General features: G+C 51.7%; 2 protein-coding genes across 9 annotated transcripts in view; both read left to right on the top strand.

The window, feature by feature from the left end:
* Nucleotides 1–5604: 5604 nt before the first annotated feature.
* Nucleotides 5605–10274, top strand: NHLRC4 (NHL repeat containing 4). Its single transcript, XM_068206454.1, has 2 exons — nucleotides 5605–7145; nucleotides 9034–10274. Exon 2 carries the CDS (start codon nucleotides 9050–9052, stop codon nucleotides 10172–10174), a length of 1125 nt encoding a protein of 374 aa, XP_068062555.1. The 5' UTR covers nucleotides 5605–7145; nucleotides 9034–9049; the 3' UTR covers nucleotides 10175–10274.
* Nucleotides 10275–11518: 1244 nt separating this feature from the next.
* Nucleotides 11519–25456, top strand: part of PIGQ (phosphatidylinositol glycan anchor biosynthesis class Q) — a 38127-nt gene continuing 24189 nt past the window's right edge. For 2 of the 8 annotated variants that reach the window (XR_011004464.1, XM_068206452.1), the window contains exons 1-4: nucleotides 11530–11869; nucleotides 15307–15997; nucleotides 21548–21679; nucleotides 23224–23344. Coding sequence is in view for 7 of the 8 variants with exons in the window: in XM_068206452.1 (XP_068062553.1) it covers nucleotides 11743–11869; nucleotides 15307–15997; nucleotides 21548–21679; nucleotides 23224–23344 (1071 nt within the window). In the remaining variant the exon portion in view is untranslated. Of the gene's footprint in view, nucleotides 11870–12095; nucleotides 12226–14131; nucleotides 15148–15306; nucleotides 15998–21547; nucleotides 21680–23223; nucleotides 23345–25456 lie in introns of those variants that run through there. The other 6 variants (XM_068206449.1, XM_068206448.1, XM_068206453.1 and 3 more) reach the window with 5 other exon arrangements.

Here is a 25456-nt window from a genome sequence, read left to right as displayed (position 1 = left end):
CCTCATCTCTTTCCACCCCCTGCCATGAACAGGGACACCTTCCACTATTCCAGGTTGCTCCAAGCCCTGTCCAACCTGGCCTTAGACACTTCCAGGGACGGGGCAACCTGTAGCCAGATTCTCTGGGCTCTGAGTTCTGGTGCAGGGAAGAGCAGAGAGAGGGTGCACTGTCATACCCCGTGTCCCCAGTTCCACCCTGTCCATCAGCCTTTGCACCCCAGGGGTGCTGGTAGCACCCTCACAGAGGGGATGGCTCCCTTCTCTGCCCTGCCATGGCTATCCAAGCAGTCCCCTCCCCAGGGACTCTTTCCTGCAGGCCACCGGGGAGGTGGCTGAGCTGGTGGCACCATTCCAGTTGAAAAGATGAAAGCATTTACCCTTGCATTTAAATAATGGATGGGAGTTGAACTACAAGGGTGGCTTATCCATGTTGCAATCTGCACCCCCAGGGCCCTCAGCCCACTCCAGCACAGGACCCATTACACGGCTATTTGGTCACCCTAAAGGCATCTGATAGCGAGCCATCACCCACCGTTTACACGCAGGCCCGCCCGATAGCCATCTTTCCTGGCCATGGTTGGCCACACTCCCCCTACTTGCATGTGCCCCCCATTTTCCTACCATCCAAGCCCACTCCCAGTCAACAGATGGAGGACCCAGCCAAATCCCTCCCCTGCCCTGATAAGGCAGCAGCCCCCCCTGCTCCTTGGGCTGGGGGGATAAGGGGTCACAGCAGGTGCCTGGCACAGCTCAGAGCCCAGCAGCTCTTGGTCAATGGAGCTGCACAACTTTTATGGGTTTCTAACCCCAGGTGGGTACAGCTGCTCCTGCTCAAGTATTCCTTCTCCTCCAGCTTCAAGAGCAACAGAAAGCTCGGGGATGGGGAAGGAGGGAGGTTTCCTAATAAACAAACCCTGAGGGAAGGCTTATCTCAGGCAAGGCAGTGGAAGGAACCAGATTCCAAGGTTCCTTGTAAAAGAGGAGTTTGTTATGCTCCCCATCCCACTGGCACAAGGATATGGCCCCAGGGAAGTTGGGAGTGGAGGAGGGTGGGTTTGCTGCCTCCCCAGCCAGATTTCCAGCCACACTGGTGTGACTGTGAGCTCTGGCTGGATGCCCTGCCAGGGTCAACAGCAACGGGAGAGAGTGCAGGGGCAAAGCAGACACCCAGGGACACAGGGATGGGACCAGAGCTCCTGGGGAAGGATGGCAGGACATCATGTCAAGCTGCTTATTGTGAGCAGGACAGCCCCGAGCATGAGGTGGGAGCATCCCAGAGACCCCTGAAAATGCTGTGTCCCCAGATTTACCTGGCTTGGTGACAAAATTTGGGGAGGGGATCCCATGCTGGAAGTACAGTCAGCAGGAGTCTCAGGAGTCATCCACCTGCATGGAGGATGGCTGGGGCTGTGGTGGGCATCACCTCTTCCCACTGCACTCCAGCCTGGCAGGGAAAACATAGTCCAAGGGATGGAGCTGCAAACTGCCTTGGGTTTGCCCACAAGTAAAAGATGTGGTAGACCCAATGCCATCTCCAGAGTTAGATGCTGCCAAGCATCAGCAGGATGCTGGGTGTGACACCAAGAAATGGGGACACATTTATTGCCAGGTGGAGTTCATCCCTTGCACAGAGCAATGTGCAGCTGGGTGGGGGAGATCCAAGTGATTTGGGACCACACAAATCCAGAGGCTGTGACTGAGATGACCTGGAGGGTGAGTGCTGAGGTGCCCCACCCTGCTGTGCCAAGGCACCCAGGACCCACCTGCGGCAGGCTAGGGAGCTGGGCACTCACTCGGAACTGTGGGCTACCAGGTGGAACCAGCTGGGGACAAGAAGTGGTTCCTGCCCAGCACAACCAGTTTTCTCTTACCCCAACGTGGGCAGGCCAGAGCTTGGAGCAGTGGAAAGTTACCAAACGTGGGCTCAAGAAGGGCCAAGGTCGGCCAGGAGATTTCTGAGCAGACATGCGAAGCTGCAAAGACAACCTAGAGCAGAATTGCTCCGTCTCAGGCAGGAGGGAGGCAATGACCTGGCCTTGCAGCGGTGACAAGGCAACTTTAACTGTGAGCCGAGGGCAGGGAAAGATACCAGGCTGAGAGGACTCTGGAGCTGGGAAGATAAATCAGGAATTGACCCCAAAGGGGCCTCATCACTCCAGAGGGCCTGTCCCAATCCACCTTGCACTTCCTACTGGGGGAAAGGCTGGGAAGGTTTTCTTTCTGCCAAATGACTGCATGTTGGGGGGTAGTTTCCCCATGAACTTAAGTAAGGACCGGTGTTGTTCTTGGGAGCTCCAAGTAAAGTGTCCTGGAAGATACTAACAGTGCCAGGAGAACGCCATTCCGTCTCTTCCCCACATTTCTTCTCAACATTGCTCCTCCTTGGAAACTTTAGCACAGTAGGAGTAGGCTACTGTGGGAGGCTGTGAGTCCCCTTGAGGCACAAATGTTGCCCCCAGGGCTGGTAGCACAGCAGGGAAGCCGCACAGATGTGCTGAGACCTGGCAGGAGCTGATCTGCCAGAGCAATGCAGATCAGAGGGACAGCCCAGCCCGGCCTCCGCCTGCTCTCACCCAGGCTGCAGCTCCTGGGGAAGAACAGCAAGCCCTGCTGATCCTCCTGGGAGCTTCTCTGCGGGAGGAAGAGGAGCAGAGGCAGCCAGAAGCATCAATCCACACATTGCCTGTGGCTTATCTTGGATCCTCTGCTCCCAGCTGTTTGTGGAAGCAGCACTACTGTTCCTCACCACTCTCCCCACCATAACCACTCTGGTGGCATGTGTGCCTCAAGCCATCTCGCTGTGCCCTGGTGACTGTCCCCTGGCTCTGATGGGAACACTGCTGCACTGCTGGTGTATTTCAGGGCTCACATGAACTCTTCAACCCCCCTCAGCCACGAACAGTGAAGTGCAGAGCAGTCCCTGAGACTGCAGCTCCAGATCTGCTCTGGCAGCAGCCGTGTTCTCCAACCCTCCATAGCATGTAACCAGTGTGGAGGAGTAGCTATCCCACCTCCTCAGCTTTACATGAGGAAAAACAGTACAAAAGGCTACAAAATTTCCCTGCTCAGTTTTCCCATCTGTTGTTGCAATTGGAGGTTTCCTTTCCCTGCTCTAGATGCTTCCGAATGGATCATTTCCCTGGGTATTTGCCCAGGGCAGAACCTTTCTAGCTTTGGAGCTGGATCAAAGGCCCATGGAGGGAAGCAGTGAGGGTTTAAGTACTTAAAAGAGCTGGGGCGGGTGAGAGCAGTGCTCTGGCTCTCACCAGGGCCAATGCTTCCAAAGGCAGCCAAGCTGAGCAGAGAGAAGGTTTCCCTCAGGCTTTGCAGGCTAAGGCAGGGTGAGATCCTGGCCGCTGCTGCTGCTGTTTGAGCAGCTCCTGCCTTCCTACCCAGTTCCCTGCCTGGAAGGGGCCCATGCCTGCTGGGACTGGGGCAGCACAGGAGATGCCAAGTAGTGCCCGGGCACTGTGGCTGAGTGTTCCCCACTGCTGCTGGGATGCAGAAGATGCTGAGGGTCAAATGGTTGAGAGAGAAGGAGCAAACATTCCTGCAAGGCAGAAGCTTCCTGAAGACCCAGGAGCACCTACATGGCCAGGTACTGTGTCTGGGCAGCCCTGGCTTCCCCATCCGAGGCAGCAGCTGCTGCAAAACCAAAGCATCCACATAATTTTCCCTGATCCAGGGCTCAGGGAGTAAAAGCACTCAGCCACTTTTATTTCCTCCCTGATTTTAGGTGCAGGGTACCCAAGGATGTTTACAGTTTGTGTTTTGGGTGGAAAGTGGGAACAGAAAGTGGAGGTGCAAGTGCATCCTTGCTCAGTTGTAGCCAATGGCCACAAGCCTGTGACACACCAGCAATGCCAGCCTGCACCCTTCCTCTCCAGAGGAAGAACCGGAGCAATTCCTCATGGAAGACCAATTGGCTCAGTATCATCCATAAGGGAATGCTTCCAGCACATCACTTTGCTCCAGTAATAGCCATGCCCCTGGGATTCTACAGAGCTCCTGGATGTCCAGAGCTCTCCTCAGCAGGCTGAGCATGGAGCTGTGTTTGCAGAAAGCTTTTGTTTGTTTCCCACCTCCTGCATGGCCTTGGGATGCTGTTCCCTGCCAAGACAGGAAGATGTTTCTCTTTTCTCCCATCACCACCCTTCCAGACCAGGTGGAGAGGCCAGAATGGGGTGGAGGGAGACAGCCTGGGACCTGTCCAGCTCCCATGGCCCTGGGGACAGCCTTGTGCTCCAGCTGGGTGGAGAAGGGGGTGGCAGCAATGGAGAGGCTGCCACCAGGACAGGGATTCATCCACAGGGCTGCTCCTGGCATGAAAGGGGCTTTGTGGCAGTGCCCCACCGTGCTTCACAGCTTCTGGCCCTTCCCAGAAGTCTTAACAGGGAGCTTGATGTCCCAAAGAGGATTAACTCCCTAATCCTCTGTGAGCCTTGTGAGCAAGGGAGGTTGCAGAGGAGGACGGAGAAAGGCAGAAGCTGAGGTGTCGGCTGAGCCCTTATCAGACTCGGGAGAAACTTTTCCATTGGTTATCTAACCAGCAGCAGGGATTCCGGGGTGTCCATGCTGGTCAGAGGACAGGGCCAAGTCAGTTTTATGGACCAGAGTAGTTACAGCTTTACTTTCTGGAGGGATTTCTGTGATGCCGAAAGAGGAGCTGAATTCTTGCTCTCACCTCCATGGAACCAAGTTTAGGAAGCCCCAGCCCAGTCTCAGTCTGTGTGGGGGATCAGATTCCAAGAGATGTGTCCCCCAGTGTCCCCAAGTCCCTGCATGTCCCCAGCTGGACACTGCAAGCATTCCATGAACAGTGGGGGGTGCAGCCAGGACAGAGGCTCTGCTCAGGCTGGGGATCGTGTTTTCTGTGTGTAGATGTGCAGCAGATGCTCCAGCTTCCCACGGAAACCTCTTGCACCGTCCTGGGATACGACTTTCCCTCGCACACACACGGACACAGATAGGGTGCATTCCAGCTGTTGGATGATCAGTGCCAATCACTCCCGGTTGTTCGGACAGACGGGGCCGCCTGGTGTCCGCACAAAGCAATGACCAGCCCGTGTCCAGCCCGACACCCGCCCGTTGCCATCCTGCTTCCTCATCGTCCCTTCAAAACTTCAGTCCCAGCAAACCACCGCAGCCCTTGGCCGCAACCTTCTTGTGCTGACAGTGGTGTGGAGCAAGCTGGGGACTGCGGGGATCCTCGGGACCGGAGTGCTCTGGTGTCCAGCAGGGACGTTTTGCCTTCTTCACAAGTGACACCGGACTGACACTGTGGACTTTCGAGTCCCCCCACTCTCCCCAGTCACAGAGCTGCGCTCTAGGTGGGGAAATATCCTCAGTGGATGGGTTTGGGTTGTATTCCCTCAAGTCTGTGAGTGGTAGCAATGACCTTGACTCCTCCTGTGGGATCTCCTGCTGGCTCCCTGCACACTTGTAGTGTGCCAGGCAAGCATCATGCCTGTCTCCCGAGGCACAGGGACTGGCAGAGAGCCAGGGCTTGTGCGTTCCTTGTGGACACACAACCAAGAGCTGCTGCCCCTGCACCAGGGGAGGAAAAGCCACAAGGGGTGAGGTTTGCCACATATACCTGCAAGGAATGTGCCCCAGGAAAGCCTGAACTGAACACGACCTCTCTTTCCCTTGGTCCATCTCTGGCAGCAGCAGGCTGACCATGCCCATGTCCTTGACTCCTGCAGTTCCCGGTGCTGGCGTGGGCAAGGGCTGTGCCAGGGCTCTGCCATGACACGGACCTCTCCTGGGGTCCGGGGTGGCTTCCGAACAGGTTGTGACAGAACCACGGTCCTGGAAAGGTGAACGGGAGCCCCAGGGCCAGGCTGTGTTTGTTTATCCTGGTGATGGAGCACACAACAGCAAAACAAAAGGTCAGACCCTGTTGCCCTGGGAGATGGTTTTTGAAGCTGCCTCCCATCCTGCTGGGGCTCGGATGGAGCGGCCCCAGCACTTGTCATGTCAAGTTAGTTTTGTAATTTTGGCTAGTAATAGGTCTGAGGCAGGCAGTGTGAGCTTCAGGGATACATTGATCCAGGACCAGAAGGGCCCTAAACACCTGCTGAGGAGAGCACCCAGCCCTGAGACTTTGGAGGCAGATCCCCAGCCCACATCTCCTGCAGCCAGACAGACTCAACCCGCTTCCTTACTCCTAAGGGAGGCACACGCAGCTCCTCCAAGCATCCCAAAACACGGCTGAGTCTGACCAAAACTTTGCTCACATTTAGCCCATCTGATTAATCAACAGAGACAAACTTCTTCACGTCTTGGCCGGGTTTAAGGTGGTTGTTTTGATCTCACTGTGGGCAAAGGTGGGGAGGGGACTCTCAGGAATCACTGTCAGGAATCACTGCCAGGAAGGGAGGGCAGGTTTTGAGCAGCCCCTTGTAGGCGGCTCCTTGCTAACTCTGCTTTTACTCCGGACCCTCTCTGTTGGGGCAGAACTAATAAATGCCACCATCAACTCCAAGCATGGTTTTGTGCAGTTGTGGGGAGCCTGGGTTGAGCAGTGTGGAGATGGAAAGCGGGGCTGTTCCAGCAGTCCTGGCTGATCTGCCTCTTCTAGAAATGCTTCTTCATCACTGAACCTCAAAGCCTGACATGCCAAAATTCACCAGTGTCCTTTTTGTAAGCTGGGAAACTGAAGTACACAGCTGCACTGTGCCCAGGCTGGGGCACACAGGGAGGCAGTGGTGAAGTCATGAGGAGCCCTGATTCACCGTGTGAGCATCCCTGTCCCACCCCAGCAGCTGCCAAGGGTGAGGAACAGCAAATCAGCCCTTTTGCCTCTACCTAACAGCCCCAAATCCCCTGCGCAGCTGGGTACCTCCCTCTGGCAGGAGCAGGCAGGTGGGACACAGACTTATCCTGGGAGAAAGGCACCTTGTCTCTGGGCAGGAGACCAGCAGGGAGTAAAAACCACGTGGAACAGCCCTTGTCTTGCTGCTTCTGGTTGTCAGCACAAGGAGTTCTTGTGTTTACCCAGACTTCAGGGCAATCGCCCGTCACTAACAACACAACGTCCCTTGGTCCCACTGCTCTGAGCCCGGCGAGGGAGCAGGACAGAGCCGGTGGGAGGCCAGCACTGCCAGGGAAGGACAGGCAGCCGCCAGGACAGCAGAACTAAGGTACAGGATCTGGGGTGCTGAGCTTGTATCCACAGGTGGTTGGCCTGAGATCTGTGGGGGTCAGTGTCAGAGCCCTCTTCTTGGGTTTGGACCCCAAAGTAGTTCAAACTAGGCTCAGGACACAGCATCAAGGGTCTGATGGCAGCTTTGGGTGTCCAGTGCCCAGGAAGTGAGGTGGATGCTCCTGATGAGGGGTGTGTGGCAGCTGGCACATCATGTCCCTGGCAGTGACTCAGCTTCCCCATCTGTAAAATCCAGCTTCTTGGACTGAGGACTCAGTCCAGCTCTGAAGGAGAACCCTGACAAGCAGTCCTGGGATATGGAGGGCTTGTTTCCACCCAGAAACAAGCAGCAGATCTCTGCTGCTGGAGACACAGGGCATAACCACCGTGGAGAAGAAAAAGCTGTTCCCAGGCCCCAAAACAGCAGAAATTGGATTTCCATCTGTATTCTCTCATCCCCACCATTGCGTATTTGCATTTGGTAACTCTGCAATTATTCAGGGATGGCTTTTAGATAGTTGAAGTATTTGCACATGAGAAGGACCATTTGGCACTGTATGTCTTAGCTTTCTTCAGCTGTGGTCTGGGGAAATGTCACTTTTGTGAGCAGCATAAGGCACATGATCCAGGCAATCATGGGACATGAGGCAATAAAAGTGGAGTGATGGATTGCAAACAAATCAAAACAGTCAAGTGTGCCCATTATAATTTTAATTATAATCACATTCAAAGCAAAGTAAAGCTATGTCTCTCCAGGAGCTTTAATGAGGTCATATTTCTCTTAACATTTCACTTGCCAGCTCCCAGCTGTGTGTTGTAAGCCATGCTCCAGCCAGGCCTGGGGAGAACATAGCAAAGCTGGGCTCCCATCACTGCCTACTTTTAAGACTGAGGAAGAGTGTGCAAAAGAAAAATTTGGGTTCTTACAGTGGCTCTCTTGCCTGAAAAAAATGGTGAAGATTGAATGTATGTTTCAGAGCAGAATCTCCCCTTTTCTTCCTGATAAGTTGTTGGCTACTTCAGAAATAACTTGATCGGCAGGTGCAAATCTCTGCTCCCTGTGACAGGGACAGAACCCACGGAATGGCTGGAGCTGTGCCAGGGGAGGTTTAGGTTGGAGATCAGGAAAGGTTCTTCCCCAGAGGGTGCTGGGCACTGCCCAGGCTCCCCAGGGAATGGGCACGGCCCCGAGGCTGCCAGAGCTCCAGGAGTGCTTGGACAATGATCTCAGGCATGCCCAGGGTGGGATTGTTGGGGTGTCTGTGCGGGGCCTGGAGCTGGGCCGGATGATCCTGATGTGTCCCTTCCTCCTCAGGATATTCTGTGATTCTGTGAAATTATTTGGATGGGAAAGGGGCTGCCCTGAGCGAAGACATGCACTGGCCACGTTTGACATCTGACATGTGGGAGTCAAGGAATGGTCACCCTGAGTGACTCAAGTGTTATCATGGATTGAGCTTGGTTTGGAGAGATAAGGCTCACAGAAAATAGGGGTAACAAGTGTTAAAGACCTGAAAGAAGTCACTGTCTCAGGAACTGGGGAGTCTGAGGTCCCATTCAATAAGTTCACACACAGGGCTCATCTTTACACATAAATCTTCAGGCCACATCTGACACCAGTTGAGCTGTTGGAGCTGTTGGACCTTTTTGGGTTGCTCCTCCAGCTGCAGTTCCAGTTTGCTGACATTTTAATTTCTATGCCATGGTCCTTGTTTGTCTTTATTTCATAATTAGCTGGCAATAAAGTGACGTGGTCTCTCTGGCATGAAGTGAATCCAGACTAGCACCAACACCTTGACCCTGGGTAGATCGTAAGCACCATAGCATGGCCTCAGAGATGGCAGCAGGCAGGGACAGTCATGGTCCTAACTGCTTCCCCCAAACAGGGACAAGAGATTTGTCATGGACTACACGCTGGAGACCAGCCAGCTAAAGCAAAAGCTTCTGAAAACCATCTACAGCCTCCAGCTGAAGTCATTTACCACACTGCAGTCAGCCAGCCCAGTGCTGCACAGCCAGCGTGGCATGGGCATGGTGACCCAGCACCAGGTCCACCAGCTGGCAGATAAGGCCAAAAGCCTGTGTGGAGATCTGGACAACATCAAGAACCTCCTCCACTATTGCCAGGATCACTTGGTCCGGCAGATTCCCAATCCCACTGGCAGCCGCTACGGGGGTGTCAGAGGAATCCATTGCTCCCTGGATGGCTCCATCTACGTGACAGCTGAGAGTGCTCCCTGGGTCCACGTGCTCAGCAGCACAGGTCACACACTGCAGTCCTTGCCCTGCCAACAAACGGGCAAGGGAGGCAGCATTTTCTTGCCGGAAGATGTGACTGTGACTAGGATGGGAATGGTGGCTGTAGCTGACATGGTGAATGAAGCCATCTGGGTCTTCAACCCTTACACCAACCTCTCCAAGGGGGAATGGATAAAGATCAGGAAGGTTGGTTCCCCCAGGGGTATTGGAGTAGATTCCATGGGCAAGATCCTGGTAGCAGACTATGCACAAGGCCAAGTGGACAGCTTTGCACTGGACCATACCTTCAGGACACTCAATGTCCACTCTGTCCCAAATCTGCAGGGACCTCGCTACGTCAGTCCAGTGCCCAGTGGAGGCTTTGTGGTGAGCGAGGAGTGTGGAGACGTCAAGGTCTTCATGAGCAGCTGTAAGCTCCTCTGCTCCCTCAGCAGCAAATATGGACACCAGTTTGGCAACCCTGCTGGGGTCTGCGTGGACAAGGATGGCAGCATCCTGGTGGCAGACGAGCAGCGCCGTACAGTCCACTTGTTCCCAGAGCATGGAGCTCCCATCTGCCTGGTGTCCACAGGGCTGCGGAGGCCTGCTGGCATGGCTTGCTCCTCCTCTGGGCACCTCCTTGTGGCAGACACAGTGGAGAACTGTGTCAAAGTCTTTAAGTACTGTGTGAGGCCCCCGTACAGACCCACCAATGCTGGGGCATCATGTGCCGATCCCAACCAAACGCACAGGTGGGGAGGGGGGGTCGTTCCCCTGCAGCCCCACTGAGCTGTGCATCTGCTGGTGCGCTGAGAGCTCCACTGCTCTCACAGATTCCTGTAATGGAATCATGGAATGGTTTGGGTTGGGAGGGACTGTAAAGACCATTTCACAGCAGGGACACCTTCTACTAGCCCAGGTTGCTTCAAACCCTGTCCAACCGCCTTGGACATTTCTAGGGATGGGACATTGCCCCAGACCTGATTGCCTGATGGCCCCCAGCTTCTCCGGGACTAGACCAGCTCTGGACCCACCAGAGTGTATAAAGGATGACCCAGCTACTCAGAAATGGCCTTGCATTGGTGCCTTGGCAAACTTATCACCACATCCTTGATTCCTTGTGTGTTTTCCAAAGCTGATATAAATATTTCTCCTCTCTCCATGTGATTTTGATGTGCCATGGTCCCATCTTCCTGATGCCAGAGCATGACTGGAGGGGTAAGATCACGCTAGAAGTCTATGCTCCATCACAGAATCATGGAATCACACAATGGTTTGGACTGGGTCCTTAAAGATCAATCACCTAGATCTACACCCTGCCATAACTAGGGACACCTTCCTCTAGATCGGGTTGCTCCAGGCCCTGTCCAGCCTGGCACGATTGAACCAACTGGTCTGTCCTAATTCGTTCCCAGGCTGTTAGTGTGGGTTTTGCAATCAGAGAACAGCACACTGGATCTGCAGCAGACTTCAGGAAAAGGGTAAGATGAAGGTAACTCCTTCTGTGCTGCATTCCTGACCTCTACAGGGAAACAACAACCACTACACGGAGTAAAGTCCATATGGAATCGTGGAACTCCTTACACTGCCTCACATCCTGGGGTGGACAACATCTTCTTGTCCTCTGGAGAGGAGGGCTCAGTGCCACTTCTGCTGCCTTTATCGGCAGGGGCCAGGGGAAGGCGGGCAGGGTGTGCCGGCACAGGGACGGGCGTTTTCCTCTCCCTGCTCCAGCACTCGGTGTGGGCACGGAGCTTAATGACTCCTCCGTTTCTGCTGATGTCCCAGACCCAAGTCACCGCCTCTCATCCCAAATGATCCCTGGAGAGGGCCTTGCTCCCTCCTGGCCCTGGAACAGGCATTGGACACAACAGACACCCCGTGGGGTTCTCCAGGAGCCCTCTCCCTGCAGAGTGAGGCAAGCAGCAGGGAGTGGGGCTGCATGGTCTGCAGGAGCGGGGGGATCAGCCTGTCCCATTGCAGGAAGCTGAGCTCCCTCCCACAAGACCTAATGTCCCCCATCTTCTTTCCAATTCTGTGGCATCCAACAACAAAACTAAAACCCCAAATCTTCTATCTAGCCCACCCCCACTTCTGCACCTGCTCTCTCTTTCCATGTGGGACCTCCTCATGCTGCCCAGCATCTTCCCAAGCTCACTGGCCCAAGCCCACTGCCCGATCACAGGACAAAGCTCTTGGGTGCCCGTGGGCTCCCGTGGGTCTCTGCTGGGCCAGGCATCCACTGAGGCGGTCAAGATGGGGGTCAAGAGGGTCCCATCAGCACAGCCGAGTCCCTCGCCAGTGGGAAGGGGGACAACGGGGTTCCCTGAGGAAAGGTGAGTCCTTGGACTTTGGGGATGAGGGACAACGGGGTCCCACATGGAAAGGTGCCTGGCCTGTGGGATGAGCGACAGCAGGGTCCTGTGAGAACAGCGGGACCCCTCGATTTTGGTAACAGAGGACAGCGGGGTCCTGTGAGGACAGGTGAGCCCCTGGCCTGTGGGGATGGAGCCAACAGCGTCCCGTGAGCACAGCCGAGACCCTGGCCCCGCTCCAGCCCGGGCGGTGGCAGGGCAGGCGGGGGGCACTGCCGCTCCTTATCGCGCGGCTCAGGCGGCCCCGCCGCACTCGGGGCCCGCGGGAAGGCGCTGGGACGAGCAGGGGAGCGGCGCTGCCGGGAGCGGGGCCGGCGGAGCCCGACAGGCCGGGAGCGGGGAGCCGGGGCACCACGGAACGCGGGCGGCGGGTGGCGGCGCCGGCCGGGCCCGTCCGGCTGCACGACCCGGCGGCAGCGGCGTCTCCGAGCAACCGCGGGCGGAAGCGGCGGCGCGGAGCGGGCGGTAGGAGCGGGCCGGGCCGGGCCGGGCCGGGCCGGGCACCGGGCACCGGGCAGCCCCCGCAGGGCCGGGGGCAGCGCCGGGCCCCTCGCGACACTGAGGGGCGGGAGCGTGTCCAGGGAAGGGAACGGAGCTGGGAAGGGGCTGGAGCACCAGGAGCGGCTGAGGGAGCTGTGAAAGGGGCTCAGCCTGGAGAAAAGGAGGCTCAGGGGGGACCTTGTGGCTCTGCACAGCTCCTGACAGGAGGGGACAGCCGGGGGGGTCGGGCTCTGCTCCCAGGGAACGGGGACAGGACAAGGGGAAATGCCTTTATGTTGTGCCAAGAAAGGTTTAATTTATATATAGATAGTATAGATGGGGAATTTTTTTCACGCAAAGCATGCTCAGGCACTGTCACAGGCTGCCTGGGGCAGTGATGGAATGCCAGCCCTGGAAGTGTTCAAAAAGCCGTGTGCATGTGGCACTTGAGGGCATGGTTTAATAGTGGTGCTGGTGGTGCTGGTGGTGCTGGGGGAATGACTGGACTTGATGGTCTTAGAGGGCTTTTCCAACCTTTACAATGCCACGGTTCTGTGATTCTTTATATCCTGGCCCTAGCCCCCCTGCAAGGATCGTGGGATGCTCAAGTGTGGGTCTGCTATGGGATCAGTCCCCCTTGGCACCCTGTGGCCACAGGACAGCCTCTGGGGTGAGACCATGGCCACATCCCACCATTCACCTTTGCTTTTCTAACAAAAGTTCTGGAATTAATCAGTCCTGGGGTCCTGTATTCATGTGTTGGTTGCATTAACACATTTCAGGTGGTGTTTATTTTGTTCATTTTGGTGACCTGAGGTCACTGCATTGGTGCTCTCAAGAAAAGGTGGATGTTTTCAGCAGAAATAGGTGGATCTCAAAGATTTTAGGCACTTGATGAACAGGGACTGCATGAGCATTGGTAAGATTTTTCTGTTAAAATTAGCAGCAGTGAAGCAGTTGACTGTGATGACATTTGATATGTCACTCTATTGAAATGAATGAGGTAGATGCATGGCAAGTCGTGGATTTGGGAATATGAGAACATTAGCATAACAATAGTTGATCAGCCAGGTTTTCAACTATCAAGATATTTTGTGCAGCCTTAAAATCATACCAGAATCTTCTCTGCCATGTCTCAAGCAGTCAAAGGGCAGATTATTTGACCTGAGCTATAGCCAGAGTAGTTGGGTGCATAAAACTATATTAATTTTAAAAGCTGGGGAAGGTATAAGAGGAAAAACTCACAAACTAGAGAGGATAAGGATGACAAGTGTTTCTGCTCCATGAGAGGTTTTCCCAGAAGATTGTGGCTATCTTTAAAAACAATTTCAGTGAAAAATAAGTGTGTGCATGAAGAGTCAGTTGACAATTCCTCTCTGAAATGTCCAGTGGATAGACAGACATTTCAAGACAGCTGTGCATAGACACTGATAGTCTCTTGTAGCAATACTCACAACAACTCTCTCTGTTTCGATGGGAAAAACATCACGGTGCTGTCTTTGATGTTTTTCCTTGGACTGAATTTTCCCTTTTACTGCAAAACTGCAAAGTACATCCCAAGACTTCCCTCTCCTGAGGAATTTTGTTGGCAGTGTGGTGCTGGAAGCACAGTGTTTACAGGTCCTGAATGCACCCAGCACTGGCCCTTGCTGCTCCAGAGATCCTCCAACCCCCAGCAAGATCTAGAGGCCACAGAGGGACTTCATTTATCCCTCTTTGACCAGAAGGATAACCTCAGAGACCTGGAGTCTGTGAGGAAGCAGGATCTCAGAAGAATCATAGATCATAGATCACAGAATGGTTTGACATGGAAAGGACCTCATAGACCATCTCGCTCCACTCCCTGCCATGGGCAGGGACCTTCCACTGTCCCAGGTTGCTCCAAGCCCCATCCAGCCTGGCCTTGGACACTGCCAGGGATGGGGAGTCCACAGCTCCCCAGAGTACCCCGCTGGGAGTGATTAACTCCAGAGGTTAATCACTCCCTATAACTGCTCCTCCATCCCTCCGTGCTGTAGGAAATTCCCAGGTGCTGAGCTTTACTGGCTCTCCTAAGGGAGAGGAAAAAGCCACCAGGCCCTTCCCGCTGTGCATCCTCTCTCCGTGTTGTAAATACCCTCTGTGTTCCCTTTCCAACTGACTGGTCCCTCGCAGAGGAGCAGCCTCGGGGCCCTGTGGAGTTTCACACCCCTAACAAAGCACTGAAGGACGGGAAAGGACAGCGGGCGCCGGATGCTGCCTGTTCTGCGCCAGCGCCCTCCTTACTGCAATTATATTCCTGTTAGAAACCTCCACCTTATTTAAAGAGACACTGTCAACTGCCTCAAAGCTCCTTTCTGGAAAAGTCTCCCAAGGCCACTGAGATGTGTTCTTAGTGATGGGGAGAAAAGCACTAAAGATAAAGAGCGCTGATAAAGTAGAGGTGCTTCTCATTTTTTAGGTTGTTGAATCTAATGAATTAAAACTACTTCAATTAATCACTATAGTCCCTTCTGACAAAATTATTATCTCAGTTTCCAGATGAGAGGAATGAGGCAGGAGGAGCTGAGTGATGGGATCAAGGTTTCTCTGTGAGTTTGCTGCAGAGCTCTGGGTTGTAAGGTGGTAAAGGAGACTGAATGGCATGAACCAGCGTTTGATTGTTGGTAGCAGCAGGAAATACTCCCCAGAGGCACCACGGTGAGCTATGATGTAGTCCCTTCTCTAGGAGGTGCTCCAGCACATCCAGCATGGGATCCAAGATCTAAGGCTGGGTGAATGCCAGATCTTGGCTGGTCTGATGGGCTGTGCTTATCTGGCTACCACCATGAGAGACCTTTCCAGGACTGGGAGAAGGGCTTTACTGGGAAACTCCAGGCTCACCTTCCCTCACTTCAAAGACTGCAGATCATCAGGAACTTCCTGAATGTGTGTATGGCTGTTGGCTGTCACTAATGGCATTACTCAAGTGGTTGGGCTTCGTGTTTTCAAGCATGCTTAATTCTCCTCTCTGGTGGCTTTGGCCAGCTCAGATTTTCCTTACGTTTACTCGCCATCCTCAAGTTTAATTTTTGTGTTTATTGGCAGGTGTACGTCCCTGCAGGGTCACTGCCATGGTACTGAAGGTGTTCTTTCCATCGTGCTGCTCCTCAGCAGACAGCGGCATTTTGATCGGCCGCTGGATCTCCGAGCAGAACTCTGCTGTCATCCTTGCTGTGGTACACTTCCCCTTTATTCCTGTCCAGGTGAAGCAGTACCTTGGGGAAGTTCAGCGCGTGACTAAAGTCACTGTTTCTGTGCTTGGTTCATGGAGCAATAGCAAACAGGAGAAAGAAGAGAGTCTCAGTGAGTTCTTGGAAGACCTTGGGACCATATTCTGCCATGAGCCATGGATCCAGCTAAGCAAAGAAGGAGACAGCAAATTCTGGAGCTGTTCTATCCTTCAGAAACGCTCAAAGAACCCTCAGGAGGATGAAATCATCTTGGTATACTATGACCAGCGCAAGGTCATGCTTTCCCATCTGCACCCCCCTTTGGACACAGCTGGCCAGAGGGCAGAGGATGCCTCAAAGCTCTCGGCCATCTTTGACACAGTGGCCAGGAGCCAGGTCCTGTTCATGACGGACAGGTACGACGAGGGGCCCATCAAGCTGACCCACTGGCAGTCGGATGGGGTGGAGGCCAGTATCATCGTGGAGCTGCTGAAGCAGGCCTCCGTGCCTGCCTGCATGCTGCTGACATTCCTGCTTTCAGTGGTCTCTGGGATCTGCAGGAGCAGGTAGGTGATGTGACATCACCCAGCTTGTTTTGCCTGGAAATGTAATTCATGTTTAGGCATTGCAGGACTACTGCTCAACCCCAGTGAGAAATGTGATACAAAATTGTTCTGTTGGAAACAGGCTGCTGCAAGAGGTCCTGTTAGAGCTCCACTCCAGCAGAAAAACACAAGGCCAAAGGCTCCCTGAGAACTCTTCGTGGAGCTGGGAGGTTTTCTGGGGAGGCATTCATGTCCTCCCCATTTGCAGCAGGGATAGTTCAGCCCTGCTTCAGTTTCATCACAGCTGAAACAGTGGATTTCCAGGTATTCTGTGGCTGACAGAATGACATGAGGCTCTCCTTAATGGCTCCATAGCTGGGGACTCCCTCCTCCCTGTTTGCTGTAAGTTCCTTTGCAGCTGTGAACCATCAGCATATACTGTTTCTAAATCCATCCTCTCTCCAAGAGACTGTGGTGCTGCAACCTTGGCACTTTACAGAAGTTTAGAGGGATTGCTGCTCAGCCTGAAACTTTGGTGAAATCCTGTTCTCACAACTGTGAGCCTGAATAGGATGCTCCAAATGTAACACGTGGCAAGTGCTTGGACTGAAAGCTAATTCTGAGCAGATTTGCAAGGAAGAAACTTAGAATCATGGAATAATTTACCTTGGAAAGGCCCTCTAAGAGTCCAACCATTAACCCAGTACTGCCAATACCACCACTAACCCGTGTTTCCAAGTGCCACGTGTTTTTTGAATACTTGCAGGGATGGTGATTTCACCACTGCAGCTGCCTGGAGAGGTTGTGACAGAGAGGAGTAGAGTTCTGGTTCTAAGCTGCAAGGGGACACTGTAATTGATGAAATTTTGATAACAGCTACTACTGTATTCATGGATAAATCTTTTTAAGCACAGCCTAAAGGAATGGAGGTATTTCACAGATTCCCAATTGTGTGATACAGTTGTAAAATAATTACAGTGAAACTCTTCCCATGCAAAGATTTTCTGAGCAGTTGGGTAACACGGTCTGGTACACAAAGGAAAAACTGTCCAGTTTTGGGTTATTGGAAGAGATTGAGATTCAAACCTGATATCATCAAGGACCCGTGTCCTGGGACTGCTCTGTAGATACTGTGTGTTACTGGTTCTTAATGGTGATTAAGTCACAACTTTGTGGTTGGGCAGAAGATCTGGAGTCAGCTCCAAGGGTCCTTTTTCTGTCTGTGTGCCACCACCAACAGACAGGATGATTCTTTTCTGCACAGGCATTTGGTCTCACTTGGTCCCACCTCAATTGGTGCCAGGATTCAGGCCAGGCTTGGAGTCAGGTTAAGCCCAGGCCTTGCCAGCATCCAGTCGCAGTCTGCAGTCTAAACATAAGTTGGGAGCTCAAGCTCAGCTGGCAGGTTGGGCCCAGATAGCTGCTACCAAGCTTCTCAGGAATTCTGACTTCAGCTTTTCCTAGGGCCAGGATGTTTTGAGGTAGAGCAGCAGCCAGCTGTACCTGGGGCAGCAGGCAGAATGCAAGGCTTGCTGTGCATAAACCTACACTGAGCCTGTCCTTAGCCTTGGGAGGCAGAGCTTTCTCTCTCCCTTGTTTTACTCACCCACAGTATCAACTTTATATTTACTTATCTCATATGTGTTTTTTAACAGTCTTGGAGAACAGAGTACCTGGCTTTATAACAAGTCTCCTGCTTGACCTTCTAAGTCATTTCAAGGAATTTGGTTCCATTTTGTATCACATGATGTGTGGTACAACCTCCTTCATGCCAGCATACTCAAGGCAGGGAGGGTTCAAGACGTCACGTACAGGTGTCCTTCCAGTCCCCTCCTCCCCATGCTGGGACAGGACATTCCATAAAATAAGATTCACTGGTTTTTTTCTCCTTCAGGTCACAGGACTTCTTACTTTCTGTTTTTTGTGATGTTAAGGGATAGTCAGCTTCGAAAGGCTAAAGAAAGAGATCAGCAATGTCCTCTCAGGCTGGGGAGGTTTGGGCATTTTTGGATATGCCCCTGTTGTGTTTGTGTATTTGCATGAGAGAAGCAGGGCAGCAGTGTTGGCAATCTCAGGGAGTGAGTCGCTGCCATCCCTCCAAGCTCATCCCGTGTTCCCAAGTCCTGCACATCCTGAATTAAGGCATTTCTTCAGCACCACCGTGTGCTAAGGGGTGGCCATTGCGATTCTGCTTCATAGGAACTTGGGGGCAGCATTCCCATTGTCCCTGAAGATCTCTGCTCTTGGGGACATTCGGATGTTTTAGTCTTAAGGCAATAAATTCCATGTGCTTGTTTTAAAAAAAGTCTGTTTGTAAGCACCTCCAATTCCTCATCCAAAAGAAGGCACTGCTCCTGCAGTTTCTAGCACACGCAGGAGTTCTGGTTAATGAAGCTTAATATTTGCATGTGATCCAGATTTGGAAAGATTGCTTTTCATCTGGTATCTGAAAATTCCCCTCTCACTCTTGGGAAAAAACTGAATTGGAAAATCAAGACTTACTCATGGAGGCTATGTTAATTTATTGCTAAAATTCCATATATTTGGAAATACCCCAAAGATCTCCTGCTGCTTAAACAATGCAATGACACAACGTCACTGGATTTTTGTTGAGGTTTTCTATCTGGTTGGTTTTCCGTTGAAGTTCTGAAAATGGTTCTGTATACTGTGTTGTAAACAAGTGGGAGTATTTCTAGCAATGCACAGTCGATGTGCAAAGGAGTAGGAGACCACACAAGGAATATTTTTTTACTTTCTTCCTCAGTCCTCACAGAGAGGAGAGTTCCCATAGCACACCTTGCAGCTGCTCTATTGAGCTTTTTGCAGTGTTTGTATTTTTATTTCAATAAGTATGTGTATGTATTTCCAAAGAAAGTATGTGAGTGGAATAGAGGTTGTTCTTGTGCTGGTGAGTGAAAAGAGAGTCAGTTGTAGCACAGACAAGGACATCCCTGTGATGTGTTTTTGGCCCCATGGTGTCCAGTTGAGGAGCTGAACCATTGCAGGCTGCACAATGTTGTGGTGCTCTGGGGATGAGGCTGCTTTGGGAATCATTCCCACTTGTGCAAGACATTGCTCAGGCAGAAAACAGCAGCCTGTCCTTTCTCGTGGCCAGGGGTGTCAGACTGGGGGTGGCCCAGGGACTGGCTGCCTCCACCTTGAGGAGCAGCCATGGATGGTGAGAGACACCCACTGCTGAGAGAGGATGAGACTATCACCCAGTGAGTGTGTAGTGTAGCACAGGGCCCCAGAGCTGCTGCTTTCTGCCTGAGCTGACAGGATCTGGCAGCTGGTGTTTGACCCATAATTCTTCACCTTCAGCCATCTGTACATAATCCCACAGGTAGAGCTTCCCCTTCTTTACATTTCAAGTACAATCTCTGCTCTAGTCAAGTTTTGCCACACCAGAGTTTGTAACCACTGAGCTGGGGCATAATTGGAAGGGAAAACGCGTCTGCTCTCGTGCCTTGGTGAATCTGTGAGCGCAGGTGTGTGTGATCAGTGGCCAGAGCAGTCACCCCCTCTCCCTCCCCTGCACGGTGCTCTTTTCTCCACCGCCTCAGCTCCCTCCTCCTGACAAGTCAGCTGAGGAACAGTGCATTCATTTGTCTCCAAGGTGGGAGGCTGTAGCGCAGAGCTGAGTAACTTGGAGACCTCAAATTAAGAATGATTCACAGTACACTGCGTGTGTTTCAAACCCAATGTGTCTGAAATTTGAATGGGAAGGGAGGGGGAAGAGGGGGATTTCAACACTCTGGTCCTTAAGCTGACAAATGATGCACAAAGTGGGGTTCAAAGGGCTCAGGAGGGTGCGGGGAGGAAAGGGACAGCAGCCCCAGGGAACTGAGCAGGGTTTGGAGGAACCATACCCTTGTGATTGGTGTGAATTATATAAATAGCAGTGGCACCCCAGTGTGCCCATCATGGGCAGTCATGGAGGCATCTGCTGCTGGGCATGGGCTGGCATGCTCCGGGTGAAAACCGTGGAAGGCACGCACAGTTTGCAGGGACATCCATCTCCAGGCCATGCTCAGTAATGATCCAAGCAGCAAGAAGCTGTGCAATTTCCAGGGTGAAGCAGGATATAAGGAATAATGGTATTGTGTGAAATGAATGTAACCTGAAAAATTGTGCCAAAGCAGCACAGGAGAGTAGACAAAGTGACTAAAAGTGACTGTGGATTCCTGGACCTGTAACAAAAAACAGTAAAACACTGTGAAAGTAGTGAAACAACTGCACTGGCTGGTGGAGTGTACTCCTGTGTACAGGAGAGAAGTGATCCAAATTACATCCACATTAGAATTTATCCCCCAAACCAAACCTGGTGCCATGTGTTGCTGTGGTTTCTGTGACCAGCTTGTTCCCAGTACTGTGTCACTTCAGCCTGCACAAATCACCAACTGTCCTTGCTTTATAGGTTGTGTGGTAATAAAAGTAACTCCCCAAAATAATTGAGCATCATTTTGTACTTTTCTTCTGAGTCATAAGAAAAGAACCTTGTGACTGTTTCCTCCCCTACAGGCCTAATGTGGATGTTCACTTTGAAACCTGATTAAATGCTAAATGTTGTGTTATCTACATAATGCTGGTCACTGCAAGGCACTGGAGAGAAAGTAGAAGTGAAGACCCTGAAAAAAAATTTGGAAGTAATGAAGAAAAAAAATAAGGGAAGGGTCAAGTGGAAAAAAAAGAAAAGAGGTGGGGGAAGGGACATAAACTGCATGTAGGGCACAGCTGTTTGTTATATGAGGCTCACACCACACAGAGACTTGTGATCACCTCTACTCTGGAGCCAGGCTGGGAGAGCTGGAGGGGTTCACCTGGGGAGCTGCAGGCTCTTGGGGGACCTTAGAGTCCCTTCCAGTGCCTAAAGGGTCTCCAGGAGAGCTGGAGAGGGACTTTGAACAAGGGATGGAGGGACAGGACACAGGGAATGGCTTCCCACTGCCAGAGGGCAGGGCTAGATGGGGTATTGGGAAGGAATTGTTCCCTGGCAGGGTGGGCAGGCCCTGGCACAGGGTGCCCAGAGCAGCTGTGGCTGTCCCTGGATCCCTGGAAGTGTCCAAGGCCAGGCTGGACAGGGCTTGGAGCACCCTGGGCTGGTGGAAGGTGTCCCTGCCCGTGGCAGGGGGGTGGAATGAGATGAGCATTAAGGTCCCTTCCAACCCAAACCATTCCATGATCCGTGATGCATAGCGCTGGGGTTTGTGCAGCAGTTACACCGTGTTGTATTGTTGCACTGAACACAACTTGACTCTGCTCTGCTGGAGATTGGAGCATTGTGCAAGCCCAGTGATGCATCCAAAAGCAGAGGTTGGAATCAGGATTGCCTTGTGGCTTCCTTGGAAGAGTGAGACATGGTTTGGCAGAGTGCAAATGAGAGCTTGGTTTGTCTGCATGTCTTGATCTGGCAAGGCTGCCTTAATTCTGTTAACCTTTCAGAGAGTCATTAACATCTAATCACCAGCTCTGGTTGCACAACCTTAACTTCACACTGACTGTTTTGCATGGATGCTGGCCTGCCTGCTGCATGGCAAAGGCAAGAGGAGACATTCCCATGTGTTTCTGCAGGGTGCTGAAGTTTTGGCCTTTGTCTTTCTTGTGGAGCAAACTCTCAACTTGTGAGCAGCTGGGACATCGCCTGCAGCACCTCCAGGTCATCAGCAGCAACAAGAAGGCTCAAAACCAAAATCAGCTGATGAGGTATGGAGTACATGTAAAGTTGGGTGTGTCTTGGCTCTATTCTTATCTCCTGTGGGGAACCCAAACCACGGATCCCATGCCTGGACAGTACTAGGTCCTCACTGCACCCTATCATGTTGCTCTATTCCCTGTTAGTTTGCATATTTTTACTCTGCGCTGTATTCATATGCATATATATTTGTATTTTTATGTGTTAATCATGCCTTTTGCCAGATACCTGCCTTTTTCCCTAGCCCAGGAAAGGCAACTGGGATATTGCACCCCAAAAGCTTGTACTGCACTCATGTGTGAGTGCTTTCCTGTCACTACTCCCACAGGCTCATTGCTTTCACATGTGCTGCTGTCAACCACGGCCATCCATCAGTGTTCAGTGGCACTTTCCATAAGAGCAGAAAGGTTTAAATGCTCCCCTTTTTCACCCACTCTTTTGGGGAAGCTTTTTGTGCAGAAACTGCAGACCAGAGACTCCACTTACACTGATAGAACAGTAACAAAGTGTAAGAGAAAAAGCAAACATGCAGCACAGTGAGAGGAACAGAGCAGAGATCTGAGACAGATACTGGATGCCCTACGGCTCTTCCACAGCCAGCCTTGTTCTGTGTGGTTCTCTGATCCTGCAGTAATAGACTCCCAGGGAACACTTAAAATAGATTAACAGATTTGAAGGCCAAAAGTAACTGTGGTTGTTCAGTCTGATTCCTGAGTAGCTCACGTAATGGAATTCCATTCAGAAACTCTAGCAAGGAAGGGGCAGCTCAGCAGCCCTTCTGGGTTTGTGTATGAACCCAAACCCACTATTTATTGCCTTGTCTGGGAAAGCCATCTGATCTCAATGTGGATGTGCCAAGTGCTGCTGCCCTTGGTACTGGTAGTTGGTAAATCCCCCCTGAGTTTTCTGTCTAACATTCCTCTTTGTAGCTTCAATCCCCTCTTTGCTCCCTACTAAGAAAGGTTTTGTGATGCGGCAGGCTCTGAGTGGCTCTGAGTTTAGAATCATGGAATCACAGAATATCCTGAGTGGGAAGGGAGCCACAGGGATCATCCAGCCCAGCTCCAGGCCTTGCACAGACACCCCAACAATCCCACCCTGGGCATGCCTGAGAGTGTTGTCCAAGCACTCCTGGAGCTCTGGCAGGCTCGGGGCCGTGCCCATTCCCTGGGGAGCCTGGGCAGTGCCCAGCACCCTCTGGGGGAAGACCCTTTTCCTAAAATCCAGCCTAAACCTCCCCTGCCACAGCTCCAGCTGTCCCATTGGGTCCTGTCCCTGGTCACAGATCAGAGCTGCTCCTCAGGAGAGAGCTGTAAACAGCTGTGAGGTCTCCCTTCAGTCTTCCCTTCTCCAGGCTGAACAAACCTCTCCTGTGCTTGGCTACATAAGGGGCAGCACACCAGTGGAAGTGAAAAGATTCCAAAATTGTTCCTCTTCCGTGAGTTGTCCTGGTGTCCCTGGGACATTAAAGGTGCTACATAAGCGAAGCAAACAACTGTCATTGAAACATTAAACACTTTTTCTCTAACTCTGTTTCTCTCTACCCTGCCTGCAGGAAAGCCAACATCTTTGTGTCTCTGCTGATTGATGTGGCCCTGGGGATACTGCTGATGTCGTGGCTGTACAGGAAGAACCGCATTGGTCACCTTGCTGATACTCTCATCCCTGTGGCTGACGTAAGTCTGGCCAAATCTGATCCCCTTTCACCTGCTCTGGGTTGGTTGTTAAGGAGGCAATGCCTCACACACAAGCTTTCAGAGAAACCTGTCTGAAATCATGCAAATTAGGTCTCCTCGAGAACAGTGAAATCTTCAAATCAAGCCTGTTGGGGCTGCTCAAAAGAAACTCAGCTCTGCTTTGCATGTGCTGTGAATAGTAATTAGATGTTTATGGGAGGGCTCCTCCAGCTTCTAAAGACCAATTATGGCTTGGACAGAGCTCTGCAGCTGCAGGTTGGGTGGTTATGGAGCCATAGTGCTTTTATTTTTTTTCTGGAGTCAACAGAAAGTGTCCTCAGGTTGTTACTATATGGGTTGTTCGTGGTGAAAAAAAAGCCATAACCTGGGTTGAGTCTGATAAACTGCTGGAAAGTCAAATATGATAAGCAGTGCAGCTGTGCTTGTGGAAGGAGTTTCATGGGGAAGTCCAAAGGCTTTGCTGGTCAGGGTACAAACACCTGAAATCCTGCCTAAGAGCTCTGGGATATGGCCAGACTAGGAAAACCTGCTGTGTGTTGTGATTTTCTTAAACATAACTCCTCTTGCCCACTGAAGTCCCTCAACATCATCAGAAATTCACAGATAGCGGGTGATTCACACTGTCCTGTTCTTCTGGTGGTTCATTTTAGGTGCAGAGCTCCAGTGTATCTGTTTAGTGGCAGTAAGGAGCATACTTCAGAGGCTGGAGACCAGACCACTAATCTGAGGTCAGGGTCAGCTCTCTTTTAAGAGCTTCCGTGTCTTGGGATTACATGTGCAGCCAATTTTGAGCCCTGCCATGCAGCTGCACAGCCTAATCATTTATCTGCCCACTTTTCTTTCATTTCTGAAGGGATCTTTCCATTGGTTTCTTTCTAGCAGCTGGAGAATGTCTTCTCTCTGCTCTTTCTCCAGCTTCTTGGTTGGGAAGAATTTGATTTTGATCAGAGAATTCCAGCAGCGGTTTCTTTTTCTTACTTATGCTGCATTTCCTGGGAAGACCATTTCCCTTGACGATGATCTTTTTGGTTCATGTCTAACTCCTTAATTATTGCAAGGTCTCTGATCATTCTTGTACATGCTGGACTTTCAGAAAGCATGCATGGATTGTTCACCATAGCTGTGGATCAGAATTATTGCTGTTTTTTTTTATCTTTCATAGTCAAACTTTTAAGGACAGCATGTGTGCTGTAGACACTACTCAGCAGCAGTGGTGGGTGGGGAGAGCCACATCTATTGCAGGACACTTGGTCTTGTGTTTGAGCTATACACTGCAAATATTCTTCTAAGCCTTATTCCTACATCTTTTCCCTTACAGATATTTCAGCTGGAGGAGTTTTAAGTTCTCTAGAGCTTTCCCTTTGGGATTACTGGAAGTGCCCAGCTCTCAGAAATCTGATTTCTTAACAAGTCTGTAGGGAAGTGGCTTTGGCTGCATTCCTGGTTGCACAGGTGGCTCTGGGAGGGATTCCATCTGCCCAGTGTCTTTGGCAGATGGACACTCTCTGTGCTCAAGGTGTGTTCAACCCCAGCACCTGTCCTGGACAGGCTTTCTTGTGAGAGTTGCTTGTTTGTTCCTCTTCCAGTAATTTAGCTCATCTTTCACTCAACTTTTGCATCACAGTGACAGCTATCTTCACCAAGTCTCCTCCATGTTGGACTCTGTTACCTGGCTATCACCAAGAGCTGTTTGCTTTCTTTCCTGGAAGTGCTGACTCCTCCATGTCTGGGGGGGGGCTGATAGCCAGTCAGTGCCTTTCTTCCCTGTTTTTCCAGGCTTATCAGTTCAGGCCAGTCACAGTTCTTCTTTTTTCCAGCCTTACTTTCTTCTTTCAGGCATATGAGATTGTGGACATAAAATCATTTGGAGTCTTTTTACACCCTTTGCTGGGCATTGATTTATATGCATTACGTGCAGGCCTTGAAAAATGCAGATCTGAGTGATCCCAAAATATACCAATGACTTTAGCATGTGGTGTGCAAGCCAGCACCACTTCTTTTCCAGTATGACAGCAAAATCTCCCCTCAGCCATTCAGCAGTAGGTTTCCTCTCTGCTGCTGAGTGTCCATCTGGTCTGCATTATTCCCATC

The sequence above is a fragment of the Anomalospiza imberbis genome, chromosome 16 (assembly GCF_031753505.1).
Source record: "Anomalospiza imberbis isolate Cuckoo-Finch-1a 21T00152 chromosome 16, ASM3175350v1, whole genome shotgun sequence".
NCBI classification, from domain to species: Eukaryota; Metazoa; Chordata; class Aves; order Passeriformes; family Viduidae; genus Anomalospiza; species Anomalospiza imberbis.
This window is presented reverse-complemented; position numbering and strand designations above follow the sequence as displayed.